At 45.1% G+C, this 23783-nt stretch overlaps 1 protein-coding gene across 1 annotated transcript in view; it reads left to right on the top strand.

The window, feature by feature from the left end:
* The first annotated feature begins 210 nt into the window (after positions 1–210).
* LOC140487785 (glutathione hydrolase 5 proenzyme-like) overlaps positions 211–23783 on the top strand; it is an 85019-nt gene continuing 61446 nt past the window's right edge. Inside the window, exon 1 of the mRNA XM_072587040.1 lies at positions 211–807. Coding sequence (XP_072443141.1) covers positions 638–807 — 170 coding nt within the window. The 5' untranslated portion in view covers positions 211–637. The remainder of the gene's footprint in view (positions 808–23783) is intronic.

The following is a 23783-nucleotide window of genomic DNA, read 5'->3' as shown; positions in this document are numbered from 1 at the left end:
TGGTGGAGCAGACTGGATGGGCTGAATGGCCTAATTTCTGTTCATATCATGTTCATATCATTTCTGTTCATGGTGGTATCAGCACTCTGGTGGTATTAGGATGCAGGGAGCAGTGTCCCCTGTCTGTTAGAGGGTGAGTGCAATTAATTCGAAGGAGAGAGGTGAGTGCTTGAGGAGACACGCTTTAATTTTGAGTCAACGTTAATGAGGCGACAGACTCTGAAGCCCCTCTGATGCCCCGGCACCTCTCCTCAGTGCGGTGAAAGTAGTGACTGTGAGCAGCAGTGTGATTGGACTGTGAGCACGGTCGGTTTCAGTGTTAGCAACACTGGGGAGCAATTACAGACTTGCAAGAAATGCGGATCGCACCAGGAACAGATACGGAAGGAAAACCCCCACCCACTGGATAGGAGGAATATAGGGGCTAGAGAGACAGGAGGAGTTGGAGAGAGAACTCACCGAGAGGCTGAGGGAAGTCTCCAGGGGAGAGGCTGAGCGGGAAGGAGAGACAAAGATAAGCAGGCACTGGAGAGACAAGGAGCCGGAGAGAGCAGGCAGCCTCTGACGGGAAGCTCAGCGGAGTGAATCTCCACCAGGAATTCGGGGTGAGGGACAGAGTATCGGGGAGAGAGGGAGCATGAAGACCCGGAGGAGCTGCTGCTGCTGCTGCCTTGTGCTGCTCGGTGTGGCGGCGGTGGTGAGCATCGTCACCCTGCTGTTGGTGTGGAGACCCCGGTGCTCCGGGCACAGCCTGTACCCACACGCTGCAGTGGCGGCGGACTCAGACACATGCTCCAATATCGGCAGGTAAGGAGCGCCCCGGGACCGCACAGCAAGATCCCAGTCCCCGGCCCCCGGGACCGCACAGCAAGATCCCAGTCCCCGGCCCCCGGGACCGCACAGCAAGATCCCAGTCCCCGGCCCCCGGGGCCGCACAGCAAGATCCCAGCCCCCGGGACCGCACAGCAAGATCCCAGCCCCCAGCCCCGGGGCCGCACAGCAAGATCCCAGCCCCGGGGACGGACAGCAAGATCCCAGCCCCGAGGCCGCACAGCAAGATCCCAGCCCCCAGCCTCGGGGCCGCACAGCAAGATCCCAGCCCCGGGGACGGACAGCAAGATCCCAGCCCCCAGCCTCGGGGCCGCACAGCAAGATCCCAGCCCCGGGGCCGACAGCAAGATCCCAGCCCCGGGGACGCACAGCAAGATCCCATCACCCAGCCCCCGAGGCCGCACAGCAAGATCCCATCCCTCCGCCCCCCCCCGGGACCGCACAGCAAGATCCCAGCCCCGAGGCCGCACAGCAAGATCCCAGCCCCCAGCCCCGGGGCCGCACAGCAAGATCCCAGCCCCGGGGCCGCACAGCAAGATCCCAGCCCCGGGGACGCACAGCAAGATCCCATCACCCAGCCCCCGGGACCGCACAGCAAGATCCCAGCCCCGAGGCCGCACAGCAAGATCCCAGTCCCAGCTCCGGGTCCGCACAGCAAGATCCCATCCCTCCGCCCCCGGGGCCGCACAGCAAGATCCCAGCCCGGGGACTGCACAGCAAGATCCCAGCCCCGGGTGCCGCACAGCAAGATCCCATCCGCAGCTAAGGGTCTGCACAGCAAGATCCCAGCCCCCCAGCCCCGGGGACCGTAAAACAAGATCCCAGCCCCGGGGACGCACAGCAAGATCCCATCACCCAGCCCCCGGGACCGCACAGCAAGATCCCAGCCCCGAGGCCGCACAGCAAGATCCCAGTCCCAGCTCCGGGTCCGCACAGCAAGATCCCATCCCTCCGCCCCCGGGGCCGCACAGCAAGATCCCAGCCCCGGGGACCGCACAGCAAGATCCCAGCCCCGGGTGCCGCACAGCAAGATCCCACCCGCAGCTAAGGGTCTGCACAGCAAGATCCCAGCCCCCCAGCCCCGGGGACCGTATAGCAAGATCCCAGCCCCGGGGACCGCACAGCAAGATCCCAGTCCCGGGTCCGCACAGTAAGATCCCAGCCCCGGAGACCGTACAGCAAGATCCCATCCCCTCGCTCCGGGTCCGCGCAGCAAGATCCCATCCGCAGCTCCGGGTCCGCACAGCAAGATCCCATTCCCCAGCTCAGAGTCTGCAGAGCAAGATCCCATCCCCCAGCTCCGGGTCCGCACAGCCAGGACGCCAGGCCCTCTGTTATTCACAGGAACCTGGCAAATAAGTCGAAGGACTTTCGATAGTTTAAATAGACTGTGCTATGTCCCAAACACTATAAACCCAGTACAGAAGTAGTTTGGAGAGGTCATCTGCTTATAATTTATCAAGGCTTGTCAGTTTATGAGGCCCTGCCACAGACATTTTGCCTGGAGACATGTTCTCATATGGATATTGAGGGTTAGTTTGGGGCTGTGTAAGTTTGTGTATTGATGGCTGGTTGTGGATGTTCGATGAAGGTTTTGGTGATGATGGCTTACGCAGTAAGGAAGGTCAAATTTAGTTATGTGGGGACAGACACAGAGAATCCTCTAATACATGGACTTGCCAATTTTTGAACTTTTTGAGTGAACCTCAAAAAACGACTCATCAATCCACACAAGGTCAAACTAAATGCATTGTGAATAGTTAATTGACTTGAGTTCCAGGCTAAATGCAGACTGGAGGGGAGGGATCTTGTAAACCTATGTACAAGGACACTGCCCAGTTTAAGTCCTACTTCAGGTTGGCTGTTGGTCAACGAGTCTGGATTTGTTTCAAGAAAGTCACACAAAAGTGCCTTTTATAAGAGGTTTCCATGGTTGATTACATTCAATAATTAAATTGGAATGGCGGTAATAAACAGTGGGAATCATTTCAATATGTTCAACAGAAATACATTCATTCACAAATAAAAAATCTGCAAGAAAGACCTATCTGTGGTTTACAAACTAAGTTAAGGGTAGTATTCAATGTTATAATAAATAGTGGAAATCCCAAGGATTGAGAATGGTTTAGAAACCATTGGGAAAGGGGGAAGATATATTGAGAACAAATTAATCTGAAATTTAAAAAGAGATCATAAGAGTTTTTAAAAACAATTATACAAATAGAAAACAGCTGAGTTAAATATTCCTTTCTCCAAAGCTGACACTGGTGGTAAGATCATGAGGAATAAGGACATGGCAGAGACATTACATAAGAACAAAGAGTAGGCCATTCAGCCCCTCAAGCTTGATACAATCATAGCTGATCTCATCTCAGCCTTAACTCCACAATGCTGCCTACACTCCACAACCCAAAATCTGTTTCCTCTTTAGATTTACTCAATGTCCCAGCATCCACCACATCCCACAGATTCACCAGCCCTTGAGAGAAAGTAGAATCATAAAAATGTACAGCACGGAAACAGACCCTTCAGTCCAACTGATCCAAGCCAAGCAGATATCCTAACCGAATGTTAGTTCCATTTGCTAGCAATTGGCCCGTATCCCTCCAAACCCTTCCTATTCATATACCCATCCAGATGCCTTTTAAATGTTGCAATTGTACCAGCCTCCACCACTTCCTCTGGCAGCTCATTCCATACACGTACCACCCTCTGTGTGAAAATGTTGTCCCTTAGGTCTCTTTTACTCTTTCCCCTCTCACCCTTAAACCTATGCCCTCTAGTTCTGGACTCCCCCACCCCAGAGAAAAGACTTCCTTTATTTATCCTATCCATGCCCCTCATGATTTTATAAACCCCTATAAGGTCACCCCTCAGCCTTCGATGCTCCAGGGAAAACAGCCCCAGCCTGTTCAGCCTTTCCCTATAGCTCAAATCCTCCAACCCTGGCAACATCCTTGTAAATCTTTTCTGAACCCTTTCAAGTTTCACAACAGCCTTCTGATAGGAAGGAGACCAGGATTGCATGCAACTTCCAAAAGTGGCCTAATCAATGTCCTGTACAGCTGCAACGTGACTTCCAAACTCCTGTACTCAATACTGTGACCAATAAAGGAAAGCATACCAAACGTCTTCTTCACTATCCTATCTACCTGTGACTTTACTTTCAAGGAGCTATGAACCTGTACTCCAACATCTCTTTGTTCAGCAACACTCCCTAGGACCTTACCATTAAATGTATAAGTCCTGCTTAGATTTGCTTTTCCAAAATGCAGCACCTCACATTTATCTAAATTAATCTCCATCTGCCACTCCTCAGCCCATTGGTCCAATTGATCAAGATCCCATTGTAATCTGAGGTAACCCTCTTCGCTGTCCACTACACCTCCAATTTTGGTGTCATCTGAAAACTTACTAACTATACCTCCTATGTTCACATCGATCTTGTGGCACTCCACTGGTCACAGGCCTCCAGTCTGAAAAACAACCCTCCACCACCACCCTCTGTGTTCTCCCTTTGAGCCAATTCTGTATCCAATGTATTCCATAGATCTAACCTTGCTAATCTCCCATGGGGAACCTTGTCGAACACCTTACTGAAGTCCATATAGATCACATCTACTGCTCTGCCCTCATCAATCCTCTTTGTTACTTCTACAAAAAAACTTAATCAAGTTAGTGAGACACAATTCCCCATGCACAAAGCCATGATGACTATCCCCAATCAGTCCTTTCCAAATACATAAATTCCATATACCTTGTCCCTCAGGATTCTCTCCAACAACTTGCTCACCACAGATGTCAGGCTCACTGGTCTATAGTTCCCTGGCTTTTCCTTATCATCTTTCTTAAATTGTGACACCACGTTAGCCAACTTACAGTCTTTTGGCAGTAATTTCCTCATATCTCTGGTTTAAAATTGCTACCCTTATCCTAAAACAATGACCTCTCCTTCTAGATTGTTCCACAGAAGGAAATATCCCTTCTATCTCGACTTTGCAAATCCCTTTTATAAATCATATATACTTTAATTAGATCTCCTCTCATTCTTCTAAACTCCTGTGAGTATAATCCAAAACTGCTCAATCTCTCCTCATAAGACAAATCCCTCATCTCTGGAATCAATCCATCGAACCTCCTCTGAACTGCCTCCATCCTTAACTACATCCCTCCTTAAATAAGGGGATCAAAACTATACACTTCAGGTGTGGTTTCACTAATGCCTTGTACAATTGCAGCAGTGCTTCCCATTGAACAATTATTGTCTGTTTTCACAAGAGCAGATATAAATTACATACCCCATTGGTTACACTCTGTTTCTGATAATAGTAGTGAGGGAAATACCATCTAATCTAATCTAATTGGCCGTTTTAAATAATATCAGCAGAGACTTGCAGGAGAAAGGTAACAGGTTAAAGGCTTACAAGTGAGTCTGACATCAGTTGTCAGAAAAAAAATGTTAGAACAGATTTGTTCCGGAAAGGATAATATACTTTGAAAGTCATTGGACAACGTAATTGTAGCTTGAAGAAAGAGAATTCCTACTTGACAAGCTTACTAGAGTTTTTGAGGGAGCAACTAGTAAGTTAACTAAACTAGATCTAGTTTATGTAAACTTTTCCAAAAGGAATCGATAAGGTGCCACAGAAAAATCTAACAAGAAACACACCAATTCCTTGAGCTGGGGGCAATATCTTAGCATGGCTAGTCTTGGTTAGTGGACAGGAAGCAAAGAGTAGGCTTAAATGAGGCATTTTCAAGTTATCAGTCTTTTATTTGATTTGATTTGTTCTTGTCACATGTGCCTAAATACAATGAAAAGTTTTGTTTTGTGAGCAGTAACATGCAAACACTTTAAAAAAATCATGGGGTGGTTGAACAGAGCGAGGGATACAAAGTTACAGCTGCAAAGAAGGTGCACAAAAAAGCCAGATCAATAATCAATTTGAAATTAGAGAGCTTCTATCCAGCCGTGTAATAACAAAAGGAAAGAAGCTGTTCTTGAACCTGATGGTACATACGTAGCTTTTGTATCTTCTGCCTGACGGATGAGGTTGGAAGAGATTATAACTAAGGTGGGGAGGGGTCTTTGATGACGTCGGCTGCCTTTCTGCAGCAACAAGAAGTGTAGATGGAGTCAATAGTTGCGAGGTTGGCTTGCGTGATGGTCTGGGCTGTGTCCACAACTTTCTGTAGTTTCTTATGCTCTTGGGTAGAGCAGTGGCTGTACCAAGTGTCATGAGATCATTCCTGGGGCCTCAGCTAATGACAATCTACATTAGTAACTTGGATGAAGAGACTGAGAATAATGCATCTAAACTTGCTGACGAGACAATGCTAGATGGGAAATGTGAGATGTGAGGACGATAAATAAAAACTGCACAGCAATATAGAGCATTATGTGAGTAATCAGCAAGCCAGCAGATACTGTGGATATGTGAGACTATCCACTTTGGTTGTAAGAATAGAAAATGTAAAACTCTGAAATGTTTCAGAGGGACTTGTAGATTCACACAGGAAGCCCTTATTTTAAATAACCTTCAGCTAATGCAAGCAATGAAGGCACATTTCATGTTTTGTTTGCAATGGACTGAAGGACAAGAATAAAGAAAGTTTGCTACAATTGTACAGTTGAGATCAAAGTTTGCAGAATACTTTGCCAGGCAGGATACATGTGCCTTGAAGAGAATTCCCTGAGGGTTTTACTATGCAATGGGTAAGGTCTCTTATGAGAAATTGAGCAAATTTGGCTCATATTCTCTGCAGTTTTGAAGACTAATAAGTGATCTCATTGAAATATACACAATGCTAAAGGAGGTTGACAAGATCAAGAAATTTAGAACACGATCTCCAGACAAGGACTTTTAGAATACTGCATCCAATTCTGGTTTCCCTGCTCAAGGAAGGATGCCATTAAACTGGAAAGGTTGCAGAAAAGATGGACAAGGATGTTGCTGGGACTGGAGGGTTTGACTGGAGGAGAACAGGCTGGGCTGGAGCATCGGATGCTGAGGGGTATCCATATAGAGGTTTATAAAATCATAAGGACATAGATCAGGTGAAAAGCAAAGGTCTTTTCCCCAGGATAAGGGACACCAAAACTAGAGGGCGTAGGTTTAAGGTGAGAGGGGAAAGAATTAAAAAGAATCGGAAGGGCAACTTTTTTGCACAGAGGATGGTGCACATGTGGAATGAGCTACCAGAGGAAATGGTTTGGGCGGATACAATTACAACATTTGAAAGACAAGTTGGGCAGGGACATGAATAGGAAAGGCGTGGGGGGATACAGGCCAAGTACAGGCAAAAACCTGGTCAGAGCTTAAAAATGTGTTGCTGGAAAAGCGCAGCAGGTCAGGCAGCATCAAAGGAGAAGGAGAATCGACGTTTCAGTCATAAGCCCTTCATCAATTCTCCTTCTCCTTTGATACTGCCTGACTTGCTGCACTTTTCCAGCAACACATTTTTAAGCTCTGATCCCCAACATCTGCAGTCCTCACTTTCTCCTAGTTGAAAAACCTGGTCAGCATGGATCAGTTGGACCGGAAGGTCTGTTTCCATGCTGTCAGACTCTATGACCTAAGGACTGAAGTATTTTGGGCTAAGTTAAGGAGAAAGATTTTCACTGAAACTGTTGTGAATCGAACAGTGGTGTCAGGTGTGACATCCACAGAAATCGAGGTATCGTTAGATTGAAAGTTGAGAAGCTGAGAAATAAATGTTTGTGCACCTACTCTTAAATGAAACAGAAAGTTACAATGCATTGGAATATTCTAGAATGTGAGGAATAGGTAGTTTAACAGAAAGGGTAGGAGCACTGGTGGCAGGAGTTGTATAGTAGACCTTTGCAATGGAAATTGAGTGTGTTGTTGTTAAGTTTTCTAAATAGGTTCTAAAAAGACCTTGACTCCTCAGAGTTGTGGATGTTCCATCGTATATATTAAGACAAACAGATCTTTGGTCTCACAAGGTCTATGGGTTTTGGGGATCGGTGGGAGAATGGAGTTGATGTGGCAGGTCAGCAGTGATCATGCTGGATGGTAGAACAAGCTCAGGAGCTGGTATAATCCTCTCCTGCTCCCTTTTCTCATATTCCTGAGTAGTTAGTTTGGACATTTAGGTGATGACAATTGAATATTGAAATGTTGTGCCAAACACGTCAGTTGCCATCGAAACATAGTAATCAATTAAAATCCAAATGAAGCTCAGGTCATCTTGTATATTGCTTCTTTAAGGGTGATAGCGTGTTGGTATTTTTAATATACCTCATTGTAATGCTAGCAGATGAAGAAATCTGGAAATGCTATGTGACATCTGAGGAAAGAAATATTGCCTCAACCCAGCAATAATATGATTCTATGTCCCCCTTATCTCTAGAAATTTGGATTTAAGCTTGCAGTCATTGTGAAACAGTATATTCATGGAAAGCCCATATGTCCTGCTCATCTGGAGAGGGTGAGCTCTGTACATGGTGCTAAGTCATTGCATATCGAAGCAAAAGATGTACTGAGTGCTTGAGGAAATTTGGACAGTTTATCAGCCCTTGCATAACTCTGTGTAAGTCTGTTAATGCTTCAAGGAATTAGATGTAGCACTTAGTTGCTCTGCATTGAGAAGAAATCCCAGCCTTTGAAACCATAGTGATTCCATTTTTTGGGTGAGAGGCTGTCTAACAGGCCAAACATTGTCGCATTTTGTTTACAAATGCCTCCGTGCTGTGTCTTTGTCGAGATCTGTGTATGATTTCAAACTGTGAGGTTGTCCTTACTTTCAGATTTATTTTAAAGTTGCATTGATGGATTTCCGCTCCAGTGTTACAGGGGCAAGTTTCCAGCATGGAATGCTAACTTCCCTTTCCTGTTGTGCATTTTCTATTATTTGTTGCAACGTTAGTCAGAGTAAGCTGACTCAACTCTTTAGATGTACAGAGATTGAGAGAAAATATCAGAAGATTGAGGAAACTAGTTCTTGGGCTTTCAGTTCAATGATTGGTCAACATTTTCTGCATATATTTGTCACACCCAGTCTGAAAGTCTGGTGATGACTTCAGTGAGCTGTATAGCAATTGGATCTAATGGGATCAAAGGGAATGGGGGGAAAGCAGGAACAGGGGACTCAATTGGATGAACAGCCATGATCGTATTGAATGGTGGTGTCGGCTCAAAGGGCTGAATGGCCTACTCCTGCTCCTGTTTTCTATGTTAACATTTATAGCCAGAGAGAATATTCGAATGTTGTAGGTACAAATTTTCCTTCAGGTGAAAGGACTTTTAATTGAGATATTAACACTGTGGCATTCTCTATAAGGTGCTGCTTCAACTGCCGAGTGTTCCTAGAATGTTCTGTTTTGAATTTCGCTGTTGACAATACTGTGATTGTTTGTTTGATTCACTGTCACGTGTGTGGCAGTTATTAATATTGCACTCTCATTAAAGAAAGGATGTAGGAAAGTGGGAATTTTGTTTGAATTTTGAGCTACTTCCTGTGGCTTGTAACCAGATTCGAACACTTTCCATCAGAACTTTCCGTCAGCTTGTAAGAAGGCCTATGGTATATTAGCGTTCATTAGCAGAGGGATTGAATTCAAGATTCGTGAAGTGATGTTGCAGCTGTACAGGACCTTGGTTAGACCACATTTGGAGTACTGTGTGCAGTTCTGGTCGCCTCACTTTAGGAAAGCTTTGGAGAGGGTGCAGAGGAGATTTACCAGGATGTTGCCTGGAATGGAGAATAGGTCGTACGAGGATAGGTTGAGAATGCTAGGCCTTTTCTCATTGGAACGGCGAAGGATGAGGGGTGACTTGATAGAGGTTTATAAGATGATTAGAGGAATAGATAGAGTAGACAGTCAGAAACTTTTTCCCCGGGTACAACAGAGTGTTACAAGGGGACATAAATTTAAGGTGAAGGGTGGAAGGTATAGGGGGGATGTCAGGGGTAGATTCTTTACCCAGAGAGTGGTGGGGACATGGAATGCGCTGTCTGTGGGAGTGGCAGAGTCAGAATCATTGGCGACCTTTAAGCGGCAATTGGATAGGTACATGGATGGGTGCTTAAGCTAGGACAAATGTTCGGCACAACATTGTGGGCCGAAGGGCGTGTTCTGTGCTGTATTGTTCTATGTTCTATGTCCTAACTCCCTTCAGCAGCAGAGAGGCTGTCTGATAACACACTATGTGGCCAAACACCAAAGGGATACTATGATCGTGGCTTTCAATGTGATATTTTTGTACACCACACACTGACAGCCACACTTGTCTGTACCCAATGAAAACATTCAGCCAGGATATGGGATTAATCAACTTTAATTATGCCATGTATTGAATGGCCAAAACAAAATCTGTAACCATTGTTATTCTTCTCCTTCCTTGGATGAACTACCTCACAGGACACTGCAATCGAGAATAAAGGAGTGAGAAGGAGCCAAGAACGTTTCCAGCTCCATCTGTGTGCCTTCTCAGCTCGTTCTCCAATGGACACTCTTTGGACTCTTGTTCACTTCCACGTTCTACTTTTGTCCTAACCCTTCTTATGGGCTTTCACTCTTACCTCTGTATTGGCTGTCTCTCGCTCTCTGCTGTATTTCCAGACTTCTGCATACCCTCTTTCACTCTCTCTCTCTCTCTCTCTCTCTCTCTCTCTCTCTCTCTCTTTCCCTCTACAATGCCATGAATTCACAGACAGTGCTAGGAAAAGCTGACACCACCCTGATTTCTGTCAGTAAATTCTTTATAGCATAATGAAGCCACATTTTCATGCAGCACTTTAACATCACATGTATTATTTCAGAATATACATTTAGTTGGGGCTCAATGATTATAAATCACTTTGAAGGGGTTCGCTCCACCAAAACAGTTTGTGATCACTGTTTCATGGGAGCTTTATTAAGTCATGTTTGAGTCAAATAAGGAGATATTAGCGTAGTCCACCAGTAACTTGGAGACAGAGTAAAGCTTTTAAGAAGCAGCTTTGAGAAAAATGAAGAGGTTTAGAGATCAGCAGTTGAAGACATGTTAATCAATAGCAGAATGATAAACTTGGGGATGCACAGGAGACCTGAACGAAGGCAGCACAGATATTTAAGCGGCATGTAGGGATGGATCTTGGGAGAGATAAGCTCATGGACAGGTTTGAAAACAAGGATGAGAATTATAAGATTGAGATGTTGTTTGACCAGATCTCAGTGTAGGCCAGGTAGTACTGGACCAATGGGTAAATTAACAAAAGTAAGAACACAGAAATAGAAACAGGAGTAGACCATAGTGCCCACCAAACCTGCTTCATCATTCAGTACCATCATGGCTGACCTTTTTCACTTCCCTGCCTGCTCCCTGTATAGAGATAAACCTTGATTTTCTGAGAGACCCTCTTTTGAGAGCCTCTAAGAATCTTCAAGGGTGAAATATCTTCGTCCAAACTGATTGTATCCCTACCGCCCCTCCTGACGCTAGAATCTCTGTGACTACCTGAGTCTCTTCAGTGAGACACGGGTATGTTTTTAATGAGATTCCTCTCATGGTTTTAATTTCTAGAGGGTATAGACTCAATTTACTCTTCCAGTTACAACAGAACAGTTCCCAGCAACCAGCAAGGGAACCTTGAACACCTATCCTTGGTATGGAGACCACAGTGCAGATAGTATTCTAAGTGTGCTCCAAACAATCTCTCTACACTGTCCCTTCTTCCTCTATTCAATCGGCTTTGCAATCAAGGTCAAAATGCCTTTCCCCTTCCTATTCAAACTAGTGTTCTTTGTAAGAGTACTTCAAATCACCCTGTAATCAACATTTACAAGTTTCACAACTTTTCTAAAAAGGAACTTCTGCTTTTCTAAAGTGAATAACGTCATACTTTTTTCACATTATGCTTCAACTACACTCCCCTATCACTGACTGAACCTGTCTACATCTCTTGGTGTTCTCCTTGCAACTTGCATTTCCTCCTCATTTTGTAACATCAAGGACAGGGCGTCGAGTTCAGAATTGATGGGCTGGCAAGGAGTACACTGGAACAGTCTAAGGCAAGAGTGAAGGCTTCTGCAGCAGATGAGCTGACATAAGGGTGGAGTCAAGGTGACATTATGGTGGAGTGGGGGGGGAAGGGGGAGTGGAGTGGAAATAGATAGGTTTAATGACAGCACAAGCGTGTAATCTAAGTGAAGTATGACACAGGTTGTGAACAGTTTAAGGGAGAGGGAGGGGTATTTCCTGAGGACAGGGAGCACTTCCACCATTATGGGTTGCAACACTTCGTGAAGAAGACTCCCTTTTGTCGAACAGTAAAGATTAGGAGGAGATTTGGTAGAGCTGATGAATAGTTTTGACAGTATATCTTGAGAGAAACTTTCCTTTTGGCCGAAGAGTTGACAAACAAAAGAATACCGATTAGCAACGCCAACAAAAGTGGCATGAGGAAACCTGTTTCCCCACAGTGAGTCGTGGTGATCTAGAATATGCTGCCTCACAGGAAAGCTAACAGAATAGATTTCAAAATAGAATTCAATAAAGTTACCTGATGGGGAAAGACTTGTAGGCCTGTGCAGAAAGTCAAGGAGACGAACATTAATTGAATAGCTCTTTTCCAAGTTCCAAGCCTGACACAGTGGGCCAAATGGCCTCTTTGTGCCGAATAATTCTATGATATGTTTATGCTTTTTGCACTTGGCAAAGATATTATGGGGAAAACTTCTGCCCTTCTTTAAATCAGCACCTTTGGATCTTAAGGATCAGCGCCTGAAACACAGACTGGGAGCAGGCATCCACCTTGAAGATTGGGATTTCTCTACTCTGCGCTGTTGGCAATGCTGCCCATGCTATATTAATGGTCAGGTGGCATGTGTGATCTGGAGTTGGGTCCACAGGCTTCTGAGAAAGTGAGGACTGCAGATGCTTGAGATCAGAGCTGAAAACGTGTTGCTGGAAAAAGCGCAGCAGGTCAGGCAGCATCCAAGAAGCAGGAGAATCGACGTTTCGGGCATCAGCCCTTCCTCATTCCTGAAGAAGGGCTCATGCCCGAAACGTCGATTCTCCTGCTCCTTGGATGCTGCCTGACCTGCTGCGCTTTTCCAGCAACACATTTTCAGCTCCACAGGCCTCTGAAGCAATTCCAAAGGTGGAAGCATTCATGAGCAGTTGCTGAGGTGAGGAAGTTCAAAGCTGTGCTTCGATTTTGAGGGACATTAACCTAGATGACCCCCTAACTCTCACCCTGTCAACTCCTATCCACCCTCCCATAATCTCCTGATCTTCCCATGCTGACTCATCCAGTGTCCAACATGTGCCACTCGAATAATGTTTGAAAATATTTTGAGATGCCATAAAACTGTCAAAGTAGACAGTCATTCAAAAACCACTTCAATAGCAATTTCAAAATAAATATGTTCACAGTTCCCTTTAAGGCTCTATCATTAGAATCTGCTGGGCTGAATCCATAAATAGATATGGAGCTCAGCCAAGTATTCATGATTAAATGCTTTAATCAAAAGCTTCATGACAGCAGAACAGCCTTGATCTGAGGTTCACAGTACATCTGGGTGGTGTAAACCACTGTCACCTTTAGAAGTTGACCTGACTTCTTCAGATTAAACTGAAATGTCCAAGCCTGCAATGAAGCTGGCAACATTGGGGTAGCCACTTGCAGACACGCAACTCAAAACCCTATCCTGCACAGTTCAAAATAATCCGCAACAGGAACGGGGGCAGGAATCACTGGGATTGAGTCCGGCCTGCTATTTATGAAGCCTGCCAGATGTGGATGGACCTCACGAGAAGTGGCAAAATCTTGGTCATCCTCCATGGTCTCTCCCTTTCGCATTAGTGTCCAGTCTCCTTCCTCCTAACTGTTGTGCAGTGTCATGTTTGATTTGTTAAAAAACAACTGACAAGAAGGGAGCATTGTTGGGGGCTTTTGTTAACCCACCCTGCTACGGGGGGAGCTTTGTACTTGGCACTTGCAATACATACCCCAGGTATAAAACTGGATGGGAGTTTGTGATGTGTGTTTGTGGGACTCAGTTTCATGTCTTATTTGAAAAATGGCATGTGCAGTAATGCAGCTCACCCTCAGTCTTGCGCTGTAGGATCAATTAAACATTCTGTTCAAGTTTCTGGGTTTAGAATTGTACCAAGAAGTTCTGAACTCAGTGATGAGAGCATTCCCTGGACTGTGAAGATCAGCTGTCAACTTCACTGTAACTTTTTGGGGTGGAATGTATAGTGGACAGTCCACATAACAGTGCCAAGGCCAGTATCTGTTGACACTTGATTATATTTATCACTCTGCAGTGTGAACCTGAGAACACACAATTCTCAATGGGAAACGGTGCCAAATCATAGGGGGGGAGGTATACTGAGAGGGAAGGGGGGAGTGAACCCCTTCTCCATTATGTGTGACCTCTCTTGCTTTCCCTAAATCCTGCCAGTCGTGTGACTGGGAGATACTGGGAAAAGAAATTCAGGATGTTGGCTCCTGTATGCTCTACGCTGAAATCTGTCGATGCTCTCATTGATAATCATTCCACAGCAGCGTCACTGATAAACAGCCAGTTACGCTCTCAGAGCCAGCTACAGTGAGCAAGCACAGACTTGACTCTTAATTCATGCTCCATTGTACCATCGCCATCAGTCTTCATGTTGAGCAATGGAGGTGATTCACTCTAAATGCTCAATACAAGTGAAACGTCACCATGTTCCAACTTCACCACAAGGCAAGGGAGAAAAACACCACAGAGATTAGGAACAGGATTGTAACCTGCTCTGCCTTTCAATAACATCATGGCTAATCTGATTACTTCACATTGCTGTCTATTCACTCCCTTGTGCAGCAACAATCTATCTACCTCTGCGTTAGAATATTCAAAGACACTGCTTGTGCTGACTTTTGAGGAAAGGAGTTCCAGAGACTCATGACTCTCAGAGAGAAGAAAGATCGTAAATGGTCAAGCCCTGCTTAGTGACCCCTGGTTCTAGATTCTCCCACAGGATAAAATATCCTTTCTGAATGCCCCCAGCCAAACATCCTTGGGATCTTGGAGGTTTGAATCAAGTTTTCCCTTACTCATAAGCTCCAACAGATACCGGTCTAGCCAATCCTGCCATTCCTGAGATGCCAGCCCAGCTATTGCAGATGTTCCTGAAGAAGGTCATTCCTGAAGAAGGGCCCATGCCCGAAACATCGATTCTTCTGCTCCTTGGATGCTGCCTGACCTGCTGTGCTTTTCCAGCAACACATTTTCAGCGATTGCAGATGTTAGTCTAGTAAAGCTTCTCTGAACTATAAGACCACGAGACTTAGGAGCAGATGTTAGGCTATTCAGCCCATCAGGGCTGCTCCACCATGGGTGATAAGTTTCTCAACTCCACTTTCTCCCCGTAACCCATAATCCCCTTGACAATCAAGAACCTAGCTCAGTCTTAAATATACTCAATGACCAGGCAATGAATTCCATAGATTCACCACTCTCTGGCTGAAGAGGTTTCTCCTTATCTCCATTCAAAAAGGCTGTGCCCTCGGGTCTAGTCTCTCCTACCAATGGAAACATCTACCCAACATCCACTCTGTCCAGGCCATTCAGTATTCTGTGAGTTTCAATTAGATTTCCCCCCTCATCCGTCTAAACCCCATCTGGTATAGACCCAGAGTCCTCAAACGTTCCTCATATGTTAAGCTTTTCATTCCTGGGACCACTGTCGTGGACCTCCTCTGAACACGGTCCAGAATCAGTGCATCCTGCCCAAAACTGTGCACATTACTCCCAATGTGGTTTGACCAGAGCTTTATAGAGCCTCAGAACTACATCCCTGCTTTTATATTCAAGTCCTCTCAAAATAAATGCCATCATTGCATTTGCCTTCCTAACCAGTGACTCAACCTGTGAGTTTCCCTTGAGGGGATCCTGGACTAGAACTCCCAAGTTTCTTTACATTTCAGATTTCTGAATTTTCTCCTCATTTTGAAAATAGTCCATGTATCTATTCTTCCTATCAAAGTGCATGAGCTCACACTTTCCCACTTTGTACTCCATCTGCCACTTTTTTGCCCACTCTCCTAACCTGTCCAAATCCGTCTGCAGCCTCCCCACCTCCTCAATGTTACCTATCCCTCTACCTAACTTTGTATCATCTCAAACATAGCCAGAATGCCCTCAGTCCCTTCATCTAGATCGTTACTGTATAAAGTGAAAAGTTGTAGTCCCAACACTGAGCCTTGCGGAACACCACTTGTCACTGGCTGCCATCCTGAGAAGGACCCTTTTATCCCCACTCTGTGCTTTCTGCCAGACAGCCAAGCTTCTATCCATGCTAGCACCTTGCCTCTAACACCATGGGCCCTTATCTTACTCAGTAGCCTCCTGTGCGGCACCTTGTCAAAGGCTTTCTTGAAGTCCAGGTAGATAACATCCATTGGCTCTCCTTGGTCTAACCTGCGCTCTTACTTCCTTTAAGAATTCTAACAGATTTATCAAGCATGACCTCCCCTTGATGAGACTTTGTCCTATTTTGTCATAGGAGACAATGAGGTCTGCAGATGCTGGAGATCAGAGTTGAGAGTGTGTTGCTGGAAAAGCACAGCAGATCAGGCAGCATCTGAGGAGCAGAAAAATCGATATTTTGGGCTGGAGCCCTTCATCAGGAATGAGGCCGGGAGCCTCAGGAGTGGAGAGATAAATGGGAGGGGGTGGGGCACTTCTGAGTATTCAGAAATCTTATCCTTCACAATGGATTCCGGGATCATCCATGACTGAGGTTAGGCTAATCAGTCTGTAATTTTCCATTGTTTGCCTTACTCCCTTTTTAAACAGGGGTGTCACATTAGGGATTTTTCCAATCCTCTGGGACTCTCTCTGACACCAGGTTTTCCTGACAAATCACCTCTAATGCCTCCACTATCCTTCAGCTATCTCCCTTAGAACTCTGGGGTGTAGTCCATCTGGTCCAGGTGATTTATCTACCTTTCGACCAGTCTGTTTTTCCAGCAGCTTCTCCTTGGTAATACTCAGCTCTGCCCCGAACCCTTTTGAATTTGAGCGATATTACTCATGTCTTCCACTGTGAAGACTGACACAAAGTAATTATTCAGTTCCTCAGCCCTTTCCTTGTTTTTCACTATTATCTCTCCAGTGTCATTTTCCAGCAGCCCAATGTTCACCTTTGTCCCTCTTTTGCTCTTTATATATCTAAAGAAACTCCTACAGTCTTCTTTTATATTATTGACTAGCTTACCCTCATATTTAATCTTCTCCCTCCTTATTTCTTTTCTTGTTGCCCTCTGTTGGTCTTTGTAAGCTTCCCAATTCTCTGGTTTCTCTCTGCCCTTTTCCACATTGTATGCTTTCTCTTTTGCTTTGATGTTATCCCTGACTTTCCTAGTGAAGCCATGGTTGCTTCATCCTCCCTGTACCATGCTTCCTTTTCCTCGGGATGAATTTCCGCTGTCTCTCCTGAATTACTCCCAGAAACTCCTGCCATTGCTGTTCCTGCTTGGCTCCTCCTCCAGTCAATTCTACCCAGCTCCTCCCCCATACCTCGGTAGTTGCGTTTATACAGCTGTAATACTGTTGCCTCTATCTTCTCCCTCCCAAATTACAGAGTAAATTCAATCATATTATGACCACCGCCTCCTCTGGATTCCTTCACCTTAAGCTCCCTTATCAAGTCTGCCTCATTGCATGACTCTAAATCCAGTATTGCCTGTTCCCTCATGGGCTCCACCACAAGCTGCTCCAAAAGGCTATCATCTAAACATTCCACAAATTCCTTTTCTTGTAATCATCTAACAAGCTGATTTTCCCAGTCCACCTCCATATTGAAATCTGTAACTGTAACTTTACTTTTCCTATACATCTTTTCTATCTCCTGGTGTATCTAGCGCTCCAACTCCTGACGACTGTTTGGAGGCTTGTACATAGTGCCAACTGTGGTTTTTTTGACCTTTGAAGTTCCTCAATTCTACCCGCACAGATTCTACACCATCTGACCCTACTTCATTTCTTACTTTTGATTTAATTTCATTTACTAACAAGGCAACCCCAATCCTTCTCCCTACCTTTCAATCTTGTATATCCTTGAATATTCAGTTCCCAAATCTGAACCTCTTGTCGCCACGTCTCTGTGATGTCCACCACGTCATACCTGCCAATTTCAATCTGTGCCACAAGCTCATTTACCTTATTCCTTATACTGCGTGCATTCAGATAGAACACCCTCAGTGCTGTGTTAACTGTCCCTTTTCTCATTGTCATTCATTTATCCAGTGTGCTTGAGGTTTGATTGCTAATCCTTTCGAAGTACTCTGTCCTATTTGTGTCTGTGCTGGAGACTTTAACAACAGCTTCCAATGCAGTTACACCTTTCTTAAATAAGTTGACCAAGACTGTATGCAATACTCCAGATGTGGTCTCCCTGTGTAACTGAAGCATATCATCCCTAATCTTGCATTCAATTCCCATCTCAACAGTCGCACAACACCAGGTTTTGGTCCCAACAGGTTTATTTGGAATCACTAGCTTTCGGAGCGCTGCTCCTTCATCAGGTAGCTGTGGAGCAGGATCATAAGATGCAAAATTGATAGCAAAATTCATGCAAATGAAGCAATATATTGAACAAACCTAGATTGCTGTTAAGTCTTTGATCTTTTAGAATGGGTTGCAGGTTTCAGTTCATTAATATGTAAATCCCAGAACTTTTTTAAAGTCACAATATGTTCTGACACTGTGACCTTTTGCGATAAATTTAGTGTCTTATGGTCCTGCTCCACAGCTTCCTGATGAAGGAGCAGCACTCTGAAAGCTAGTGCTTCCAAATAAACCTGTTGGCCTATAATCGGATGTTGTGCGATTTTTAACTTTGTGCACCCCAGTCCAATACCGGCTCCTCCATATAATCTCAATAAAACACAGTATATTATTAGCTTTCCTGACACTTTGCTGTAGCTTAGTCTAGATTAGCGTGGTGCTGGAAAAGCATAACAGGTCAGGCAGCATCTGAGGAGTAGGAAAATCGACGTTTCGGACAAAAGCCCTTCATCGGGGGCTTCTGCCCGAAATATTGATTCTCCTGCTCCTCGGATGCTGCCTGACCTGCTGTGCTTTTCCAGCACCACACTAATCTAGGCTCTGGTTTCCAGCATCTGCAGTCCTCACTTTTGCGTCGCTGCACCTTAAACTGTCTGTGATTCATGAACTATGACTCCAGAATCTCTCTGCATTTCTAAAATCTGCAACCTCTCAGCATTTAGATAATGCACTTTTATTCACATTTTCCAACATTACATGCCATTTGCCAGCTCTTTGCCAATTCCCTTAACCTATCTCTATCCCTTTGTAAGCTGCGTATGTCTTCTACACAACCTACCTCCTACCTATCTTTGTGTCCTCTGTAAATGTAACCATCATGCCTTTGGACCTTTCATCCAAATCATTTGTAAAACTTGTAAAACGTTGAGGCCCCATTACTGATCCCCGTGCACATTGCTGTTTACATTTTCCCAACCACATGACCCATTTATGTCCACTCCCAGCTTCCTGTTAACAAGCCAATCTTTTATACAGCCCAATGTATTACCTCTACATCACGTTTTTCCATTTGTGGCATAGATCTAATCAATTTTAGATTAGATTACTTACAGTGTGGAAACAGGCCCTTTGGCCCAACAAGTCCACACCGACCCACCGAAGCGCAACCCACCCATACCCCTACATTTACCCCTTACCTAACACTACGGGCAATTTAGCATGGCCAATTCACCTGACCTGCACATCTTTGGACTGTGGGAGGAAACCGGAGCACCCGGAGGAAACCCACGCAGACGCGGGGAGAACGTGCAAACTCCACACAGCCTGAGGCGGGAATTGAACCCGGGTCTCTGGCGCTGTGAGGCAGCAGTGCTAACCACTGTGCCACCGTGCCACCCTATCAAATGCCTTCTGGAAATATAAATAGAATACATTCACTGGTTTATCAACAGGACTTCTTCAAAGAACTGTCTAATAAATTAATTCAACATGATTTCCTTTGACAAGACCATGTTAACTCTGCCTAAGTGTGAGTGAGAGTATGCCTATGACAAAGAGTACTTGGTGGGTTTATGGGAATAAGAGTGCAGTTGAGTGGCTGTTTGTGTAAGAGTTTCTGTTGCTGTGCAATGGGCATCAGAATCATAGAAATTTCCAACAACAGGTCCATGCTATTCTAGGTGTAATCTTCCAGCCTAATTCCATTCTCCAGTTCCTGGCCCATAGCTACGTAGATATGGCCTTCAAGTTCCTATCCAAGTACTTTTTACAAGTTGTGAGGGTTTCTGCTTCGATTACCTTTTAAGGCAATACATTCCAGATCTTCACCATCTGGATGAACACATTTCTTCCTGAATCTAATCCCAACCTCTCTCTTCCTATATATATATATCTGTGTCTATGGGTTATATGTCATTCAAACAAGGGGAGTAGGGCCTCCTAACTACTCTACCTTACAATTTTTTACATTCTGATTACATCTCCCTTCAGCCTCTTCAATTCCAAAGAAATCAATTCTTAATCTATTTAGTTTTTCTTTGTAATTCTGCAATCTAGTCAATATTCCTGAATGTCACCTTTGTCCCCGCTCTAATGCAATCAAATCTTTCTGATAGACCATAAGAAATCGGAGCAGGAGTAGGCAATTCAGCCCCTCCCTCCTACTTCCCCCATTCTATAGGATGGCAGCTGATCCTGAAATGTACCCTCTGCCCCCATGGCTGTCTGTAGCAGGGAGTTCGAAAGACACTCCACCCTTTCAGAGAAGAAATCCCTCCTCATCACAGTCTTAACTTGTTGTGGTTCTGTTCGCCGAGCTGGGAATTTGTCTTGCAAACGTTTCGTCCCCTGTCTAGGTGACATCCTCAGTGCTTGGGAGCCTCCTGTGAAGCGCTTCTGTGCTGTTTCCTCCGGCATTTGTCGTGGCCTGTCTCTGCCGCTTCCGGTTGTCAGTTCGAGCTGTTCACTGTAGTGGCCGGTATATTGGGTCCAGGGCGATGTGTTTGTTGATAGAGTCTGTGGATGAGTGCCTTGCCTCTAGGAATTCCCTGGCTGTTCTCTGTTTGGCTTGCCCTGTAATGGTAGTGTTGTCCCAGTCGAATTCATGTTGCTTGTCGTCTGTGTGTGTGGCTACTAAGGATAGCTGGTCGTGTCGTTTCGTGGCTAGTTGGTGTTCGTGTATACGGATCGTTAACTGTCTTCCTGTTTGTCCGATGTAGTGTTTTGTGCAGTCCTTGCATGGGATTTTGTACACTACATTGGTTTAGCTCATGTTGGGTATCGGGTCCTTTGTTCTGGTGAGTTGTTGTCTGACAGTGGCTGTTGGTTTGTGTGCTGTTATGAGTCCTAGTGGTCACAGTAGTCTGGCTGTCAGTTCGGAAATGCTCCTGATGTATGGTAGTGTGGCTAGTCCTTTGGCAAAGCACACAAACCAACAGCCACGCTCAGACAACAACTCACCAGAACAAAGGACCCGATACCCAACATGAGCAAAACCAATGTAGTGTACAAAATCCCATGCAAGGACTGCAGAAAACACTACATCGGACAAACAGGAAGACAGTTAACGATCCGTATACACGAACACCAACTAGCCACGAAACGACACGGCCAGCTATCCTTAGTAGCCACACACACAGACAACAAGCAACATGAATTCGACTGGGACAACACTACCATTATAGGGCAAGCCAAACAGAGAACAGCCAGGGAATTCCTAGAGGCATGACACTCATCCACAGACTCTATCAACAAACACATCGCCCTGGACCCAATATACCGGCCACTACAGCGGACAGCTGGAACTGACAACCGGAAGCGGCAGAGACAGGCCACGACAAATACCGGAGGAAAGATCACAGAAGCGCTTCACAGGAGGCTCCCAAGCACTGAGGATGTCACCTAGACAGGGGACGAAACATTTGCAAGACAAATCCCCAGCTCGGCGAACAGAACCACAACAACGAGCACCCGAGCTACAAATCTTCTCACAAACTTTGAGTCTTAACTTGGCCTGCCTTTATTCTGAGACAACATCCTCTTGTCCTACACTCTCCCATTAGAGGAAGCATTCTCTCAGTATTTCCCCTGTCAACTCCCTTAGCAATCCTATTTGTTTTAATGCAGCTGTATTCCTGATGAAGGGCTTTTGCCGGAAACGTCGATTTTCCTGCTCCTCGGATGCCGCCTGAACTGCTGTGCTTTTCCAGCACCACTCTAATCTAGACTCTGGTTTCCAGCATCTGCAGTCATTGTTTTTAGCTATTTGTTTTAATGGGATCACCACTCATTCTTCTAAATCCAGCGAGTGGAGTCCCAAACTGTTTATTCTTTTTTCATGAGACCAGCCCTCCATACCAGGAATCATCCTCGGTGAACCTTCTCGGAACTGCCTCGGTTGAAGTTATATCTCTCCTGAAATAAGGGTTCCAAAACTGCTCACATGTGGTCTCACCAGGACCTTGTAAAGTTGGAGTGAGACTTGCCCACTGTTATACTCAACCCCCTTGCAGTGAAGGCCAACATTCTATTAGCTTCCCCTCATTACCTGCTGCACCTAGGTTCTTGCTTTCAGTGTTTTGTGCACAGGTCCCCTCAAGTGCAGTGACTGGGATGGTACTCCAACTGCTTCCTAACTGGTGTTTTATATAGGTTCAGTGAAACTTCCCAGCTCTAATTCCTTAGCCATCTTGTCTGTCTATCTAGCCATCTTTAGAGATCTATGGATATGAATGTGAAAGTCCCTCTGCCCTTTTTCACCTCTCAGTCTCCTGTCGTATATTCTGCTGCTTTGTTAGCCTTCCCAAAACGCTTTATCTCTCATTTCTCTGGGTTGTACTCCATTTCTCATAGTTCTGGTCAGCTGACAAGTCCATTCGTATCTTCCCTCTTCATTATTCTCCACATACCCAAGATTGTACTATCTGAGTACTCCCTACATTCAAGTCAAGAATACAAATCAAGCAAGGGACCCATTACTGAACGCTGCAAAGTCCCACTCAAAATAGCCTAGCAATACCTAAAACACTCATCAAATATTTACAGTACACTGTCTGCATCTAAGCCAATTGCATCTAACTTGCTCTTTCCTTCCCTTTCCCTTGGATCAACTGGATTTTCACAACCAGTCTTTTGCACAGCCTTGTTAAAATCCACAGATTACGTCAAGTGCTCACCTCTTATCAACCCTTCTTGTTATCTCCTCCACAAGGTTTGTAAGTGTCGGTGTGCATGTGAGATGATGTTTATTTAAACATTCGTGGGATGTGGGCATCTCTGGCTCGGCCAGCATTTATTGCACATCCCTAATTACACAGAGGGCAGTTAAGAGTCAAACCACATTGCTCTGGGTTTGGAGTTACATGTAAGACAGACCAGGTAAGGATAATAAATTTCCTTTCCCAAAGGACATTGGTGAACCAGGGAGCTTTCTTTTTTGAAAACATACAATTGACAACATGGTCACCATGGTGAAAATTCTTATTTGAATTTAAATTTTCACCATCTGCCCCAAAGGAATTTGAACCCATGTGTCCAGGACACTAGCATGGGGTTCAGGATTACTAATCCATTCACATCTAAGGGAGTATGACGTGAGAGTGTTGCATAAGAGTCAGGGAGTTATGGGTCTAGGAGTCTGCTCGTGACTGTGTGATTAGATATGTCAGCATGAGTTTGAGTGAATGTATTACTCAGTGGTGGGAAAAAGCCTTGTAGTTCAACAGAACTTTCCATGACCTGTGGGGATCCTGCAGCACTGACTACTGAAGTAATGCTTTTGATGTCTGCTGTTGCAATGTTGGAAATACAGCTGCCTATTTGCATATGGGAAACTCCCACAGATAGCAACTGGTTTGAATAGTGTCGATTGAGGACTATTATTGGTCAGTACCTCAGGTGAGTTCTGCCTGGTTTTTTTCATAATTGCTATCAGAAGCAATTTAAA

This window comes from Chiloscyllium punctatum, chromosome 17 (assembly GCF_047496795.1).
Source record: "Chiloscyllium punctatum isolate Juve2018m chromosome 17, sChiPun1.3, whole genome shotgun sequence".
Classification (NCBI taxonomy): Eukaryota; Metazoa; Chordata; class Chondrichthyes; order Orectolobiformes; family Hemiscylliidae; genus Chiloscyllium; species Chiloscyllium punctatum.
Note: the sequence above shows the minus strand (reverse complement) of the source record. Positions and strands in the feature narration are given on the sequence as shown.